An 18,018-nucleotide genomic window follows, 5' to 3' on the forward strand; every position below is an offset into this window, starting at 1 on the left:
TTGAGGCATCATTTTGTATCTTTCTGGGATACAGAGAGCTGAGCCCAACTCTCGGGGGCTTCAAGCACTCCACCCCTGCTCCTTGCATGCTTAAGAAAGCAGCTGGTGCTCAGACTTGCCCTGCAGTGGAAGCTGGGGTCTCTCAAAAATGCCCTGGCTTTGTTTCACGCTGCACGGAGCTGAGCTTTCACTCAGCCAATATAGATCAGGTGTTATGTATGCACAGGGCATTTTGGATTTGGGGGTTAAGCTCTGGCTGTAGTTGCTCCATGGGAGAATGCAGGGTAGAGCTTTTCTCTTCCCCTGGACAGAAAATTCTGAAGTACAGGCTCCTATCCCTTCTGCTTGCTCTTCTGCTTTGAGGGCAGAAGGATTAAGTGGCTTTTGGAGTATGCCAGAGGTGATTAATTAGCAGTGACTTGGATTTGATGAGTAGTTACAGAAGAAGCCCTAGGCATGGGAAACAATTGTCCTAATGCCAGGAATTGAAACAAATTTGCTGACAGTCTCTTGCCACAGCTTGAATAACACACCCTATGCACTTTGATAGGAGTGCCTAAAGCCCATCTGAGGAAACTTGCTTTCGAAGTAGAAGCAAACCACTGTCACTATTCTATTTGTAAAGTAGGGTAATTGAAAATAGTCCTTCAGATAAGACAAACATTTTTGTCTGTGTGTATGGCAAACAAGATCTAGGTATCTGTGCTTTTTTGACACATCACTATCTTCTGTAGCTTTAAAGGATGTTTAGGTTTTGCCTCTCATGTAGACTCATTCAGTGCTGTAAGCAGGCTAATGAAGACAGTTACTAAAAAAACCCAAAAGCAAATGAGTATGTAATACTTCCCAGGCTTTAGGGATAAGCTTGTCAATCGCTCTTTCTTTAAATTAAAAATCCTCTTGGCTTATACCTGAAAATCATCCTTGACTAGCTACAGGGATACTGGTTAGGTTTCACTGGGATTAGCATCCCACTGACTGGTTTCTGTTTCAATTTGAGACGCTTGTGGAATCAATTCAGAATCTGAAGGCAAAAGCTTTGCTGCATTTAATCATCTTCAGGCTTTTCTCAGCTTGATCAGGTGTTATCTCTGGACTTTGAGGTCTCTGTTCCAAGCATCATTATCCTTTAGGGCCTGATGTTCAGCCTTCCTAGACGTCTTGGCACAAACTGCCTTGCATGTGAGTCAGTGAGATGAAAAGACCCCGACAGAAAGATTTTCAGTGACTTTTCTACTGCTGCATGGAGCATTTGGGGTGAGCGGGTTCTCTGATCCTTACCACAAAAAGATCAGACAACCGCCCTCTGTTAATTTTCTGTCAAGTTAAGTCCATGTAACAGACAGTAGCTCTTTGTGACAACTGCACTGATCAGTCTGATCAGTGTTAATGCTAAGCAGTGTTGTCATAGTAGAGGACCTGGTGTTATAGACGTGATCCCCAGTTGTGTTTATTATGTCTAGAATGATCCTCTAGAGGCAACCAATCCTTTCTGGTTTCTAGGAAATTGTCTTAAAATCACTATTAAAATGACCATATGAGACCATACGTGAGCCATTAAAAATGGTACAGCTGTACAGGCACGTGGTCTCTTCAGCTGCCTATATAAAGCTCTGTTCTCCTAGCACTCATGAAAAATTTCATGTCCATGGACAAGACATCTGAAATGCCCTGAGTGAAAACCCCTTTTGGCCCATCCAGCGATAGAAAAAGACCAGAAAATAGCCAAAGCTGATTGCTATTAATCAAAATTCAGGGGAGTTGAACAAGAGTACTGCGATATCCCTCTAAAAAGATGTGAGAATAGATGTGCCAAGGTCTAGTTTTGCCAACTTCTACTTCCAACATAAATATGGTGCAAATATGACTTGCTCTGTCACTTGGATCTTGTAGTGGGCTCTGAGTTAAAGGAATAAAGTTTGTGTAACTAACTCCCCTTCATGTTGGAGAGCAAAGATGCCCCTACCAAGCTGCCTCAGTGCTCATGCTATAAAAAAAGTGACTTTTCATGTTAACAAAAGAGGAATTGGCTGACTCGCGCCATAAACCAGATGCTGTTTAATCACCTACAGAAAGCTGTTTACTAACTGCTCCAGTAATGGGTTACAAGTCCAAATGTATAAATCATGAAGAGCAGCTGATTGCCAAATCAATTTTATTAATAATCTTTAGGCTTCCAAACAGAGCTGTGCTAGAACCTAAACTGTTAAGTGACTGTGCCCTGAATGTAAACTTGATCAACAGATCTGATTTTGGGGGACTTATTTTCTCCAGGATCACTTGACAAGGGCTCAAGGGAAGGATGTGGAGATGGGTGATGCCCTGTGCTGCAGAAAGAGCAGTTCTGTGCTTCCTAGGTTTGATATACCCAGTGACTGGAAATGTCAGTCAGTGCAGAGTGCTAAGGGCAGTTCCTGCCTTTCTTGCTGTAGCACAGTTTTTTTGGACTCTCAATCCATGAAACCAAGGTCAGGAGTTTGAAGGGCACATTGCAACTAAGGCTTAGAGTAGAAAAAAGATCTGGAGAGTTGGTACTTTTCAGACATGTAGGTGACATGCTTTTGGCAGCTTGGACTTATGTCAAGGCTCTGAGGTGCCCTTTCTTCTTATCCATGTGCTGAGCAGGCAAATCTTGCCTTTTCTCACCAGAGAGCACATTAGGATTGCTGATTACCACAGCCACTAGAAACTGCAAAGTACAAAACCATAAACTGGACACAGGTGACCTATCTCTGGTCAGTCTGGGCTGAGAGACTCTAATTCTGACTTGGGGGCCTGGCTGAATTTACGAACTGTTTGGAAAATAATTTCAACTTTCTGGGAATTATAGTTAAAGGGTAACTGGAGCTCATTGCTCCAGAATGGCTGGTATTCTTCTTGTACAGGGATTTAGTTTTGCTAGCTGACATACTATCAACTAACTGGGTTCCCTTGATTCTGTATGAAAGAATTTGAAAGGGTGTGGTTATTCATCTTGCAAAATGTGATGTGTCATGTCCTGCATAGCTATTTAGGTACTAGTAAAGATAAGTTGGTGAGATGTGAGTTGATTCAGACAAAAACAGTCACGTGTGCTAGATCTGTCTCGGCCATTCAATCTTAAACATACCAAAACATTTTAGAGATTCAAGTACTTCTTTCCAAGAGAGGAGGTTGACATAGATGTCTTGGTCTCTTATAAGAAATCCTTCATTCAATTTTTGCTTCCCTGCCCTTGAAGGAAGAGATTCTGAAGGATGCAAGCAGAAAAACTGCTTCTATATTTCCCAGCTAGACTCCCACTGCCCACACTAACTTCCAGGTCACCACTTCCTAGGGGAAGGTAACTTTCACAGTTTTGACTTGTGCCGTATCTCATGCTGAACACAGTGCCACTATCTGAAATACTTGTCCAGCATGAACCCTGCTTTCTAGAAAGAGCAGCTGATCATGAAGATGCTGCTTGTCGTGCAGACTTACATAAATAGGTATAGCAAATATGTAATTTAGCAATACGCCTACTGTTTTAGCAATACCCCCTCCTATTGCATAGCTGTAATATTGAGGAGTTTTCTTACTTCCACTATTCACATGACTGAACTGTACGTGTTGTTTGGTTATACTTAATCTGGGAAGTTATACTGGTTTTCCCCAGGCAGTCTTTTACTTTTGAACAGTAAGAATTTACATCTGTTCCTTGTACCATCTCATCAGACTTCAGCTCTTTGTGGAGGTGGATGCAGCATGGATTAAGGTTTATGGGGACAGGTGACTTGAGATCACTTAGGAGGCTTAAAGCATTGCATAAGCATGCTTTGTGATTGTGCCAGGACTCTTTAGGGGCAAACTGCTGAAATGATTTGTAGTATTGGTTAACAAACTACTTAAGTAATCATGGCTCATAGGTAATGAGTGCTTCTAACTCAGGTCTACTAAACCTCCTGTTTGTTTCAGGTTCAGCTCTGGCTCCACTGATCCATCACAATGATCTGGATACTTCAAGCCTTGTTCTCACCACTCCCAACACCAGCTTTGATTAGTCTTATTATATTTGGAGCTTGCATCTTCCTGTGGGTGATAAGCAGGCCAAACCCTATTATGCCTCCTGTTGACTTGAACAAGCAGTCTATAGGAATTGAGGTAATACTTACTCTGCTTGTGGGCATGGACTGGTTTTGAGATTAATCTGAATACTGATCTATTCTGACTCTGGGGAGCAGTGGAAACTCCTGTCTGATACACATAGCCTTCTCTCCCAGGTGTACAACTCAACAGTATGGTGGGGAGAAGGGAAGTCTTAAGACACCAAGAGTAAGAAAGAGCAGCTCTTGCCAACGGAGCTATTTTCTGTATTTCAAATGCTTTGCATCAGCTTTGAGGCTGGTGCTAGACTTCATGCAACTATGCAAATGGCAGCATGCTGTTTTAAACAAGGTCTCTCTAATAATCTGTAATTGAATACATATGACTGATGACTGAGTACATCAAAATTGGGAAGGAAAATGAGACTTCCCTAACAATGCAACGCTACTGAAATGCTTCAGAGAGGATTGCTGGGAGAACGTCTGAGGAACAAATGGCATTGCATCTTTTCTGCATTGTTTCATAACTATGCTCTGTTCCTAGGGAGGAGCCAGAAGAGCTGCAATCTTGAGAGATAATAACCTGGTTTCTTACTACTTTGAAGATGCTAAAACCTTGTATGAAGCTTTCCAGAGAGGACTGCATGCTTCAGGTAAGCTTTACATCTGCTAGTTAGCAATTGCCTATCAAAGTACATAGAATTATTCCAAGTAATTCTGTAGTATTGTCTGTAGTAATAATTCAGGCTAGCAAAAGCTTTCCTGACATTCAGTGGGGTGGAGAGACAAGTGACCGAATGTGGGGTTTTGGGTTCCCCCCACTGATTTAGAAGTAGCCTGAGTTGGCAGACTGGGCAGGAACAAACATCGGAAACTTAAGATGTGAAGTATCAGCAGACACGAAGCATCAGAGGGCAATGGGGGAAAGCACCTTTGTCTTACGGTGTGGGTTTTAGGGTAAAATTACTGCCTGCTTACAACAGGTATGAATTTGTGCACATGACTTCCCATGCATGGAAACATGTGATAGCTTGCAAGCTATTTCAATCTTGTGTGCGTTGTGGAATTGAAAAAATATCACTAGACCTTGGAGGTATTGCTTGTAAGGGCAAAGCCAACAGTCTTGGGTTGGGCAAAGTGCTTAACTCTGGCCACTGTGCACCTCAATGCTCCATGCAGTTAGCTGAATGTCTGCATGACTATTTCCCACGTAGTACTGCACTGAAGTGTTATGCAGCTTCAGTACTGAGGTTTGCAACTGCTTTTCTGAACTCTTCCATTAGGAAATGGCAGCTGTTTAGGCTACAGGAAACCCAACCAACCGTATCAGTGGCTGACATATAAACAGGTGAGTATTGCACGTGACATGATTTAATCTGAGAAGACTGTCTTGTAATACTAAAGTGGGGGAAAACTATCTTACAGGTTTTGGACAGAGCTCAATACCTGGGATCAGGGCTTCTGCAAAAAGGATGCAAACCATCATCAAACCAGTTTATTGGCATTTTTGCTCAGAACAGGCCGGAGGTAAGCAATAAATTGAATATTCTTTCACAGAATATTCTGACGCCCTGGGGAGAGAGGGTCTGTATTTAAACAGCTTGAGGCCACATGAGGAACAATCACAACTGGCTTTTTCCTTCCCAGCTCCCGTACCACTAACTGAGCACACACCATGCCAGGCATGTAGTACAATGATCTTGAACCCTCGCTACTCTCATGGACATGCTCCCTTACACAACCCCCACTCCTAATGTGTGCATGGGCTAGTCAAGCTGTATGAAACCTGTAGGTAATCCTGTCTTGTGAGCTGCTACTTTTCCTTAGCTGTACTGTTTTCTCTCTTCAGTGGGTCATTTCAGAGTATGCCTGCTACACTTACTCAATGGTTGCTGTTCCACTCTATGACACTCTGGGGCCAGAGGCCATTGTATATATTGTTAACAAAGGTAAATATCGACTTCCACTATTTCATAATGATTTCTCTAAGAAGCTTTGTTTTGAGAAGGCTGAAGTTCAAGGGAATATCATGCAAAAATCAAAGTAGCTTTAACCTTACTGCTCTTACACTTTTATAGACATTTAATTTCTGTAAATGAAGCCGCTTTGCAGGGGCCATGGTTCAATGCCTAGAAGAAGCCAGTGGGCCTCCTATGGTTCCTAGTGTCTTGAGTGCAAGTCCATTAAAGACCTGCTAGATCCTGGGGACCATCCTGCAATAGAACGCTCAACTATTTGCTATTTGAGGTTTTGCAGTCTCGAACTCCCACACTGCCAAACAATCAGACTATGCAGACAGGCTTGCAGGCAAATTAAGACTAGATGTGTGTCTCTGATTTAAAGTTGCAGAATGTAGAAAGTGGAGGAGGGAGGGGTAAAGATATGCCTAAATCTATCTGGTTAGGGCTTGTTCTTCTACAGAAGCAACAGCTAGCATGCCATCATGGAAGAAACTGGTCAGAAAGCTAGAATTAATATTCAAACTTTCTTTGCCCAGTCATAGGGAGATATGGTGGAAAAAAATATCCACTGCTCTCACAATGATCTGGGATCCAACCCATAAACAGGATTTTCCAAGCAAAATCACTTCAACAGTTCTGCTGGTGAACCTTGCAAACAGGTCTTGCCTTGGAACTACACAGCTGTGACTTAATAGACTAACAGGGAACAGGCGTGTTCAGCCAAATTCAACTCCTCTGACGAGTTAATGGGAAATGCTTTTGTAATTACATAAAACTCCTGCACATGCAGGGAAGCTGAGGCATTAACTTAGGAATTTCAGCTACCTCTTTTGAACAGGTCTAAATTTCTTTAGATTTAAGGAAGATGGCTAAACCTAAGCAATCTGTGAGGTCAATTCTGACCTTTTACGGGAATACCAAAAGTTTAAATGTTTATCTTGACTGTGACTGAAGATAGCTGTCTTCAGTTTCTCAGCATTTGCCCGCGCTTTGTATAGCTGGAACCTCAGGTTCCCCCAGTCAGTTGGCCACGGTAGGAGGAACCTTCTTGGCACTGTAAGCCAGCCACTGAATCCACACGAACAAATGCAAATGGCTTTAGAACAAACCAGTGCTATGTTCTAATGTATGTGCTACTGAGCTGTCACTGGCTAGCCGTGTCTCTTCTAAACAGACTTCTGAAACGTATTTTCTTTTCTGTAGGTGACATAAGCGTAGTGATCTGTGACAAGCCCGAGAAGGCACAGATTTTGCTTGAGAACTATGAGCAAGAAAAGACCCCGTGTCTGAAGACTGTCATTCTCATGGATCTCTTTGATAAAGAGCTCAAGGACAGAGGAGCTAAAGTGGGAGTTGAAATTCTAGCAATGCAGGAGGTTGAGGTAGGTGACTAAAGGCTTCTGCTTGATCTTTCAGAGGAATAACTTTCCAGCTAGCTAACTGGATCTTCTCTAGCAATAATGACACTTTAATGTAAGCATTATCCAGTTGTCATACGTGTACCTGAAACCTTGATGAGCATTCCTTTTGAAACCTGATATATTTAGCCCTATGGATTTGCAGAGTTCAAACCACTGACTAAGTTGTGCTGATGTGTTGTGGACAGTCAGGACGCATTAAACTGAATAGTTACTTAGCTTAATTCATGGTGCAGTTGTAACAGGATTTATGAGGTTTCTAAGCTGCCAGTGGAGTCTGATTGAAACAACGTGCAAATTACCGGATGCTTTGACATCCCAATACTTGGCTTAATCTTCCAGATACGATGCATATGTGAAGTGTAAGAGATGTGGCCTACATCAAATAAAACAAAGTATCTGCACTCAGGACTTCCAAGTTCCTTAAGTAGTACTGATCACTTTCTACACACTCAAATTCATGCTTTCCACAACCCTAGGAGTGAGCTTTTTTCCAAGCTGTGTGTATTAAATTCAGGAAGACCATCATCTCTCTCTGAATGAGACAAGAGTATCAAAAGGCAATGTAAAAACAAGCATTGCATTTGAAATGCATCTACCTATTCATCTACTGTTGTTGAAATTGTTAATCTGCCTTTTCTCTCTAACTCAGGAGGTGGGAAGAAACAACATCAGAGAACCTGTTGTAAGTATCTCTGTGGGACAGTTATAAACTTGCAAAACTAGTCTCTGAAAAGACTTCTTGACATGCTGCTAGTAAGGAGGCTGGCAGGTTTTGGTGTTGTGGGGGGTTTTTTCTATTTTTTTTTTTATTTACCTACTCTTGTTATTCTCTAACAGAATTTCTGGTTCATTCAACCTTAGGAAGTGTATGTAAATACTGATAAGCAACATAATCCTTACTCTGACCTTATGTGGCCTTTTCCTTCTAGCCTCCTAAGCCTGAAGATCTTTGCGTCGTGTGTTTTACCAGTGGAACCACAGGTAAGAGAATATATAATGATGCTTCCCCACTCAAACAATCTCCTTGTACTGAGAAAATAGCTTTCCAGCACACAAAAAAAGAAATGCTAACAACACAGAAGTAAAACAGTAAATTAAAGTGTTAAGCCACTACTGCAGTTTTACTTGGAACGTTGTCACTACAACTCAAGTACACTCAGACAAAGCTTCCTAAAGCTGTGTTGTGAAATGAGTGGTTTAGGCTGTTTAAAAAGATGACCATCACAGATATTAGAGAAGTGATTTTAATATAAATTTGTGAAAATGCGACTTAAAAGAATTCGATGGCAAGGTCCATTCTATTACTTATTCAACACAGAAAAAGCATACAAAAGTGAAATCAAATTAGGATTGGGTTAGAATGATTTAAACATGAATTGGGGGAAATAGTCAGAATTGGGTTGGTGTGATTTATACAGGGGTTAGCAGAAGAAGGTGGGGGAGATTATACAAAACCCAAATTCATATATTATAATAGCACCAATTTAAGAATACTAGCCAAATTCATGATGTCTTACCTTATGAAAAATACAGCTTTCAGAGATTGGTTGTTTAACTGTGTCTGTATTCTGATCCACAGGGGCTAGAGAAAACTCTTGTTTCAGCATTCCCTGTGCTACTCCTAGTTACTCTGCAGTTTTAGTAGTAGATTCAGTATATAATATTCATAGCTGAAAGCACTCAAGATGAGGCATTTTTGTGATCTCTTAAGACAATGCAGGCTGTGACTGAGCCTAATACCAAGATAGTTCAAACTGAACAAACAAGAGATGGGAAACTGACAGCAGAAGCAGTCAGAGCCACAGCTGACTTTGCTTGATCTCTCCAAAGGTAATCCTAAAGGAGCCATGCTGACACACCAAAACGTTGTTGCAAATGCTGCTGCCTTCCTTAGATGCACAGAGGTAAGCCACTGCTAATGGTGATCTCCAGGCTGTATCGCTCAGTCATGAAAGTTTTAACGTGGGCATTTTCTGCAAACCACTCACTCTCAGCAAACTCATGCTTTCCTAAGGATCCATGTTTCAATGAAACAACAGTATTGCAAGTGACTTGGTTTAAACTTGAATGAGAGCTTCTACACAGAAGTTATTCTAGAATGAGTCAGTCTTAAATGCCAAGAGTACCGAGTTACCCCATTTCAGGTCTTGCCAAAACATAAAACTAGTTTTGATCTAGTATGGCTGAGTTACAGCTGGAAATTTTGAAAAGGTGATGGATGAACCTAAGTTGCTTCAGTCGTTTGAAGTGTCTGTTTCATAAGTACTCAAAGTGATCCAAACTCTATTCACTTTCTACTTAGGAGTAACTCGAGCAGGCATAGGGAGTGCTAACCTAATTCTACTTCTTTCCCCTCTAGAACTCATTTGAGTGTACAAGTTCAGATATCACCATGTCCTATCTTCCCTTGGCTCATATGTTTGAGAGAGCTGTACAGGTAAGTAGACTCTGCACATGCTACTAAGCTTCTGCAGAAGAACTTGGATGTATAAACTAGTTCAGACAGTAACACTTCTTAGAAGCCATACCTGAATGGTGAAGACCACCTACCTAAAATAAAACTTCTGAACTGACTAAATGCCTAGTTACTTCTCCAAGGTATGGCTATTCTCTTCATTAAATGAAGCTTTGTTCTTCAGTCCAGCCTCACTGAGCCTGTGATTTACTAAGAAATTAGCAGGGAAATTAACAGCATCAACACCTTAGTCAAACATAGTGAGAGCTCATATGTGAAGGGGAAGCAGTTTAAGACCAATGGATTTAGTACTTGGAGGCAAACAGTGGTATGTTCTTCAGTTGCTGGGCTGTGTCATCCTGGTTACCTCTTTCCTAGCTGAAGTTCTAGTCTTCCAATTAATGCACTTCCTCCAGCATGTTGTGTAAGTAATGCTTCCTACAGGGAGCATTAGCAACTTTTTGGCAGGATCTGACTCTTCTACGTGTAATTGTCTCCAGAACAGCCTCTTAACTGCAATTCCCATCCCAGTATTTAATACACAATGTGCCTTGTCCTATTCCTTGTCAAGCTGTTAAATTCTTCTGTTACCTTGTATTAAACTTTTAGATATCTCAAAAGATACCAAAATAGAACAGCTGTCACAAATTCTCTGAAGACCTTATTAACTGTGTTCAACCATAGTGTGAAACTTCGTTTTGTGGTGGTTGTGGACTACAAATCAAAGTTGCATGCCAGAACTTAATCTATGCATCTGAGCTTCTATAAATCAAATTACAGTAAGAGGTATGATAGCCTTCTGTACTTCCTCAAAAACTATTCACACAAGGACTTTCCTACCACTGGGCACTAGAAATCATGCTGCTTTCCACAGATAAATAATAATGGCTAATGAAGCTAGGAATTATCCTTGACTAAGCTTGGTCTGGTCAATTTTTAGACTTTGGTGTACAGCTGTGGTGCAAAAGTAGGCTTCTTCCAAGGAGACATCAGGTTGCTAACGGATGACATGAAAGCCTTGAAGCCAACGCTATTTCCAGTTGTACCAAGACTGCTCAACAGAATATATGACAAGGTATGTGGGCAATTTTAGCTACATTACCTTCATGGTCATATATCTATGCAAAAACACGTTTAATTGATACCGAATGCATCAGAACATCACCACTAGTTAATTACTCCTTAGCAGGAGGAATTCTTTTAAAATCCTTTCTGAAGAGATGGAAAGAGTCTGGGGAGCTGGAGTATAAGAACAGCATATCCAGTCATGACTGGACGAAGTCTGTCACTGTTCAGAAAGAAAGTTTGTTTACTTTTGGGATGTAAATGAAGCAAGTGCAAAGCTACAAAGATCCCTATACCTCAAAGCTAAGGCTGAAGTATGTCAGCAGCAACACAAATTAGTACTGTCCCTTGGTTCATCTCCTAGACCATGGCAGTAGTGATGACAGACCCTAGGACATCAAAGTAAGATATGGTGCCTCTTAGCAAAGCAAGAACTGGAGGTACAGACGTGAGTCAAACCCAAGAGTCACTGATACTTTCCTTGCAGATACAAAGTGGTGCAAAGAGCCCAGTGAAACGTTGCCTGTTAAACTTAGCTGTAATCCTGAAGACGGCTGAAATAAAACAGGGCATAATTCGAAATGACAGCATTTGGGATAAGCTGGTCTTCAAAAAAGTTCAGGTAAATTAGTCCAAGTGTAAGTAAGCTGAGCAATGTAGTGTTGGAGGATCTGATGGTTTTTATTTCGCTTGTAGGAAACCATGGGTGGAAGAGTGCGTATAATGGTAACAGGTGCAGCCCCTATATCTCCCTCTGTCCTGACATTTCTTAGAGCAGCACTGGGCTGTCAGGTAAGCAAAGCTTTTTAATTAAAGACTATTTGATTATGCCCAAATAAGTGACCAATAACACAGCTGTGGTCCAGCCCAGCTTTTTCCTGAGGAGATTGCTGTCAGTCTTCAGTATTTACAGGCTGCTTGATCCAGGTTAACTTTAATGAGAATAAAATTCTGCAGGGCTGCCTTCCAACCACACTACCAAAAAACCCCTACCCTATAGGATCTGGGAAGATGAACAGAACAGCAGAAATAGGAACACACAGCACTCGAAGTGAGGCAGCTGCCTCTGAGCTTTGTGGCTTATCCTGACAGTCAATGAGTTTCCAATGTAGGACATTTGAAAACAGAATTTGGAGAAATGAGGTGACCCAAAGTAAGGTTTGAATAGGTAAACTTGAAGAACATCTGGTTACACCAATAAGACCAGGAAGTGTTAGAAGCTAAGATTGTCTTCACCTCCTTACTAAGAAGAAGACTTCAGCATGGGCATAGTTGAAGCTGAGCTTTCACAGCAAGGACTTGATGTTCAAAAAATACTCATCCTTTCTCACCCAGATCTTTGAAGCGTATGGCCAGACTGAATCCTCAGCTGGATGCACTTCCTCAATGCCTGGAGACTGGACAACAGGTATGATAGCTGAGACTTGGAAACTCTTCCACAGCTGCCAACAGAAAGTGGCACTCAAGCTTAACTACTTGACTGCTTTTAGCTCAATGAAAGTTAAATCCTGAGTACTTAACCTTAAAGTGATTCTTGGTAGAAACAGTCACCTATATGCTTAATAGGTGCCAAAATTCTTGACTATAGTAGGTGAGGATCTCTTGTGTAAAGCGACATAGGTCAGCTTAGACCCTGTCCCAGCATACAGGAAGAGAGTGTCTGTACAGAGCTGAGCAAACTGGATAAGGGCTTCCCAAATGGCTTTAAGAAACTAATTTTAGCTCCCAAATAACTTGTTTTTTTCAAAGAATTATGACTAAAATATCAAACATGATATTTGATTATTTTCCTGAAGGACTACCTGAACTTGAAGATTAGCTTACATCTTAGCAAGAACACTTTTAATATTGGGTATTCTAAATTCAAGCTCAAGTCACCATCTCTGAGAGCACAGTAACTGCACAACATAATGGGGATGAAGTGCAAATGAATACCAGGGCCTATGAGGGAATTGTGCAGAAGCAAGTGTAGTACAGGTTTGGTGTGTTTGATTACACTCTAAAAGCATTAAGACTTAGTTGCTACTTACCCTGCATTAACTGTCTGAAAATGGCACTGCAGTACCTTGAACATTTGGTGTCAGACTGCTTTAAACAGTACTGGTTCTTGCTAAAGCAGTGAACAAAAAGCCATTAAATGTCTACAAACACTGAAGTCTTTCATATGTAGGGGCTACCTGAGTTCTCCCATCTCACTTCAAGACCTAGTCTTTCAAGCTTTAGATCAAATAGGGCCAACTGCTAGCAGAATCCCCAAAACAGAATGGTCCTTGGTTTTCTTTCTCTTAGGCCATGTTGGAGCCCCTCTGGCTTGTAATATCATAAAACTAGATGATGTGGAAGAAATGAACTACTACTCTTCTAACAATGAAGGCGAGGTAGGAACCATCTCCTGTGTGTGTCAGGAAATACTGAAACATAAGTCTTGGTGACTAACGATGTTCTGTGCTTGCTATAGATCTGCATTAAAGGACCAAATGTGTTCAAGGGTTACCTGAAGGACCCTGAGAAGACAGCAGAAGCAATTGATAAAGATGGCTGGCTCCACACTGGAGACATAGGGAAATGGTTGCCAGTAAGTAATTGCTTAACACAAACCATCCCTTGGATGTGAGTTCCTGGCTAGTGTACAGTAATCTGAAAAGCTGGAGAAGTGAATTCTAGGATTACAATTCCTCAAGTAGCACCTACTAGGCCAATAAAGATGGTCACTTCCACAGTGAAGAACAATAAGGTGTCTTGGCTTCTGTCAGAGAATAGAGGAGCTGTCTAACCATGTCCTGAGCTAACTGTAGAAATTAGACAAAGTGCTCCTTCTCTCTGTAAAGAGCAAAGACCAGTTCCAGACTAGCATGTGCCTTCCATACAACAAACCCAAACCTATTATCTTCTTATAGAAGCAAGACAGACTTGAAACTGATGGTCTCCAACTTTAACTTCTAGAATGGAACGCTAAAGATCATCGATAGGAAGAAAAATATATTTAAACTTGCACAAGGAGAATACATTGCTCCAGAGAAGATAGAAAATGTCTACATCAGAAGTACTCCTGTAGCCCAAGTCTTTGTACACGGGGAAAGCCTGAGGGTAAGTGATGTGAGGAGCATCCTGCAAGATTCTTTCCACAATGAGTTCTGGAAGATTAGGCACAGATGTATGCATATACAAGAGTCCTTGAACAAGATCTGTTATCGAGAGTGCCATGTTTATAAGAGTATCCTTTCAGAAATGGATGGGGATGTAGCTGTGGCTTGCTATAGAGACACTGTCCACCATCAAGTTCATGTAGACAATCAGTGTAATTTCAGGTATCTTATCTTGGTCTCATTATGACTACTTCCACTTGTTTTCAGTCGTTTCTAATAGGTATAGTTGTTCCTGATCCCGAGACACTTCCACAATTTGCAGCAAAACTAGGACTAAAAGGTTCCTATGAAGAGGTCTGCAAAAATCCAGTGAGTAGCTTTGTTTTTAATGGGTTATAGATAGAATTTAATTCTGAAATCCAATCATGCATTGCTTAGCCTTCATTTTACCCATCTTTTTAGTAAATTAAACTCACTTAACGCTAGGTGAGTCATGCAAGCAGCCCTACAGTAAAAACTGAAAAGTATAGCTGCCTTGACGTTTCAAGGGCTATCACTGCTTCTTTTCCAATGAGAAGATAGACATGACCTTGTAGTGGCCTTATGAGAAATGTTGAATGTTGAAATATGTACAGAAATTCTTGCCAACCTGTTTTCACTGACTAGGCAATGGGTATGGTCTTGAGTTGTAATTACAAAATGGCAGCTTTACCCACTCTGCTCCTGCTGTTTCTTCTAGGCAGTGAAGAAAGCTATTTTAGAAGATCTGGTCAGACTGGGGAAAGAGGCTGGCCTTAAATCCTTTGAACAAGTGAGTACTTCCAGATTCTGCTTGCTGTAAGCACCTGTATTGCTAATGCAATGGCTGGGAAGTCTTCATTCCTGTTATTGACTGCACCAGGATAGGACCCAAGACAGCTGCCCTGGACAAGTAATTGAAGTAGGCAGTGAAATGTTGACTGGCTGCGTGTCTCCTGACCAAGAGGCAGGTGGTTGTACAGAGCAACAGTAGCAACTGCCATGAGATGGAGGGTCACCATAGGCTGAAGGAGCCTATGTACTGTATGTAGTTCCAGCCTATCATCTTGCTCTGACAGCCAAAAGGAGTTTGACTTGCATCAAAAAACAGTTCAGTTACTGGAGCTCCTGAGACTGGGTCTTGCACTCAGCTCAAGGAAGCTGGGAAGATCTTAGTTTATATAGATAGATAGATATAGGTATCTATATCTCTAAAACTCAAGTTTATATAAATGTATATACATAATGACTAGAGGACAGACTTCCCAGTTATATGTGCCATGTGCTAAATTACTTTTTTTTAATAGGTTAAAGACCTGTACATCCACACAGAGATGTTCTCTGTAGAAAACGGACTCTTGACACCAACACTGAAGGCAAAGCGAGCAGAGGTTGTTAAAGTCTTCCAGAAACAGATTGAGGCCCTCTATTCAAGTATGCAGGAATAAGTGGCCAGTTAAATTTAACTGCATGGAGTATCCAAACAAATCTGTGACTCTGCATGACCTATGGAGAACACACGCATGAGTGCAGGGAAGCAAGGAGAACTCAAATATATTGCTTCTGGTATCCTGGGAAAAATGCCTTTCAGATGAAGATGGCTAGCGTATAACTAAAAACTGGCAGTGTTCACATCTTTTAGGACTAAGCATCTGCTGTCTAGGCAAAGCCAGAACTTTGTTTCCTTGGACTGTGACTAAAGTGCAAAACCACTCCAGAGCCTCAGCTTTTAAAAGGCAGCTGTATGAACTTCTGTCAAAAGCAAATCTTGTTTTCCTATTCCACCTATGAACTCCATTATGACCTTTTGTGGGTTGATCTGCAATCAGACTGAACTCTTTCATGCAGTTACATGTTGGGGGTGGGGGAAGGAGGGAGTAGGAATATGCTTCAAAACCCAAGTGCAGGAACATAACACTCCCCTTTCCACTGGAGATGCTATAAGCTTCCTCAACTCAAGCTGTCACAATATGAATTGGAACTTAACATCTGTTCAGCAAATACAGAAGTGAACTTCCTGTTCCTAGCCCTGGACCACATGGTATGGCTTTTTTTTTTTAATGAAAATGAGCAGTCTGGCATCAACTGGTTTACAAAGTACATGTCTAAAGCAAACCTAGCTTATACTCTAGGCTAGGAGGCACTGGATCTATGCAATGGCAGTTATAAAGCTACACTTACAAATTTGAGCCTGATAAGTGTTAAAACTTTAGCTGTCATTCCTAAGGATATAGGATGCAATAAACTGTAACTGCACAATCAAACCAAAGCCTGTGCGACTTGTTTCTCTGCTGCAACCAGGCTGTGAGCAGGAAGGTTTACTGCTGCCGTGTTCTGTACAGCTGCAGCTAGAGCACAACTGCTGCGGAAAGCTAACCTGTTTCCCATGCTGTCACTGCTCAGCCACAGCTCAAGCCAATGACAGTGCCAGACTGGATGTTGCTCCTCCACTGAACTTTCCTTTGCTTGTAGTACGGCAATATATCCCAACAGCTTCAGCATAAATCCATTCTTCCAGCTCAGCCTGTCACATGAAATAAGGCATCAGATATAATTTTCTAAGGCTAAAGCTGTTTCTTTAGAAAACTACTTAGGCAGGATGAGTACTGCCTTTATATTTAGAAACATTTTTGAATCAGTGTATGCTGTCTCTGCTGACAGTTCCTCCCTGTCCTTGTAGCAGTCTGCTCTGTCTAAAAGGCAATTCAGTGCTAACAAGGGTGTAACATAGGAGGGGAGTACATATAGCTTTTCTATGCCAACTGTCCCTGTCTGCACCAGATTCTTACACCTAGTGGCTGTTCCTCTGAATTTAATGCTCTTGGTCAGATATATCAAAATGAAAGCAACCAGCAGATTTGTTGGTGAGGAAAGACCCACCCCTTGCTGAGAGGCACCTCTGGCAAGTAACAACAACTGACCTAATTCTGTTTCTAGTCTAGGCCCAAAGGCCTTGACATTTTTAGGTAACTGTTGGGTCAGTTACTGAGTTTGTTATAACCTGAGGCTATAAAGGCTTGTAAAACTCTGAAAGTGCATGTAACTCTGCTGCTTATCTTTCCTTAAAGCAACTAATGGCTTAATCTTTTCCATCAGGAACTGAGGAGAAAGAGGAAAAACAGAGGGAGGGAAGAAGAAATGTATACTTAAACTGGTTGTGGGTTCTGATGAGCAAATCAGTTGGGGACAGTTAAGTCTAGTACCACCAAGATCTGTATAAACACAAGGCTGAATGAAGACTATGAGAGAACAAAAGCACCTGTTGCATTTAGGATACATTTAGAAAGACTTCACCTAGTATAAGTTACTCCATAGTAAGGTCTTCCTTCTAATAATCCATACCTGACCCTAAATAAAAACACTTTAGGAAAGATGTTAAACACTTAATAGTAACTACGCTCACAAAATTTTTGATTCATGGCACTACTGCTTCTCTTTGAGATGAATCACGAACTCTGGTCTCTTGGGTACATGCTCAGATTTCAGGGGGAGCAGACAGAGCTGGCTATATTTTTTTGGCCATTAAAAGCACAGAATATTCTTATAGCAAGAGCTGAAGTCTTTTTAACCTTGAAAAACAACTCAGTGAAATCTTTACTTCCCAGTCAGTTCACATTCCCACGCCTCTAAACAAGTTCTTGTAGGTCTCAGAACAATTACATCCACAAGTGAATATGAATATCATTTATTCAAGGTGGACAATTCACATCATTAAAAGTCACAGGTAACAAATCTCATCTTGAATTTGAATCAGAGGTTTATTTTATAGTTTTCAGGGGCAGCTTCAGAGAAAGTAAACCACAAAAGATAAAGCAGCACGCATCACAATCAGATGCGGTTGAGAAAAAAAAAAACCCTAAAATAGGAACCTTCAGAATGCAATTTAAACCGCAAAAAGAAAAAAAAAAAACAAACCCTGACAGTACGAAAAAGATCTATCTTGAAGGCAAT

The 18,018-nt window shown here is 41.2% G+C and overlaps 1 protein-coding gene across 2 annotated transcripts; it reads left to right on the forward strand.

Moving 5' to 3' along the window:
* The first annotated feature begins 3,934 nt into the window (after nucleotides 1-3,934).
* On the forward strand, nucleotides 3,935-15,782 carry ACSL5 (acyl-CoA synthetase long-chain family member 5). Of its 2 annotated transcripts, none has more exons than XM_010148179.1 (20): nucleotides 3,935-4,119; nucleotides 4,606-4,714; nucleotides 5,345-5,409; nucleotides 5,487-5,588; nucleotides 5,911-6,010; nucleotides 7,226-7,404; nucleotides 8,093-8,125; nucleotides 8,373-8,424; nucleotides 9,274-9,347; nucleotides 9,803-9,880; nucleotides 10,839-10,973; nucleotides 11,451-11,585; nucleotides 11,660-11,755; nucleotides 12,299-12,371; nucleotides 13,253-13,341; nucleotides 13,422-13,538; nucleotides 13,907-14,050; nucleotides 14,317-14,418; nucleotides 14,789-14,860; nucleotides 15,375-15,782. In XM_010148179.1, the coding sequence occupies exons 1-20, from the start codon at nucleotides 3,964-3,966 to the stop codon at nucleotides 15,513-15,515; spliced, it is 2,052 nt and encodes a 683-aa protein (XP_010146481.1). In that variant the 5' UTR covers nucleotides 3,935-3,963; the 3' UTR covers nucleotides 15,516-15,782. The 2 variants fall into 2 exon arrangements, with proteins under 2 accessions (XP_010146481.1, XP_010146482.1); XM_010148180.1 differs by having other exon boundaries at nucleotides 3,964-4,119; nucleotides 14,317-14,422; nucleotides 14,793-14,860; nucleotides 15,375-15,515.
* Nucleotides 15,783-18,018: the final 2,236 nt, after the last annotated feature.

The sequence above is a fragment of the Eurypyga helias genome, unplaced genomic scaffold (genome assembly GCF_000690775.1).
Source record: "Eurypyga helias isolate BGI_N326 unplaced genomic scaffold, ASM69077v1 scaffold22603, whole genome shotgun sequence".
NCBI classification, from domain to species: Eukaryota; Metazoa; Chordata; class Aves; order Eurypygiformes; family Eurypygidae; genus Eurypyga; species Eurypyga helias.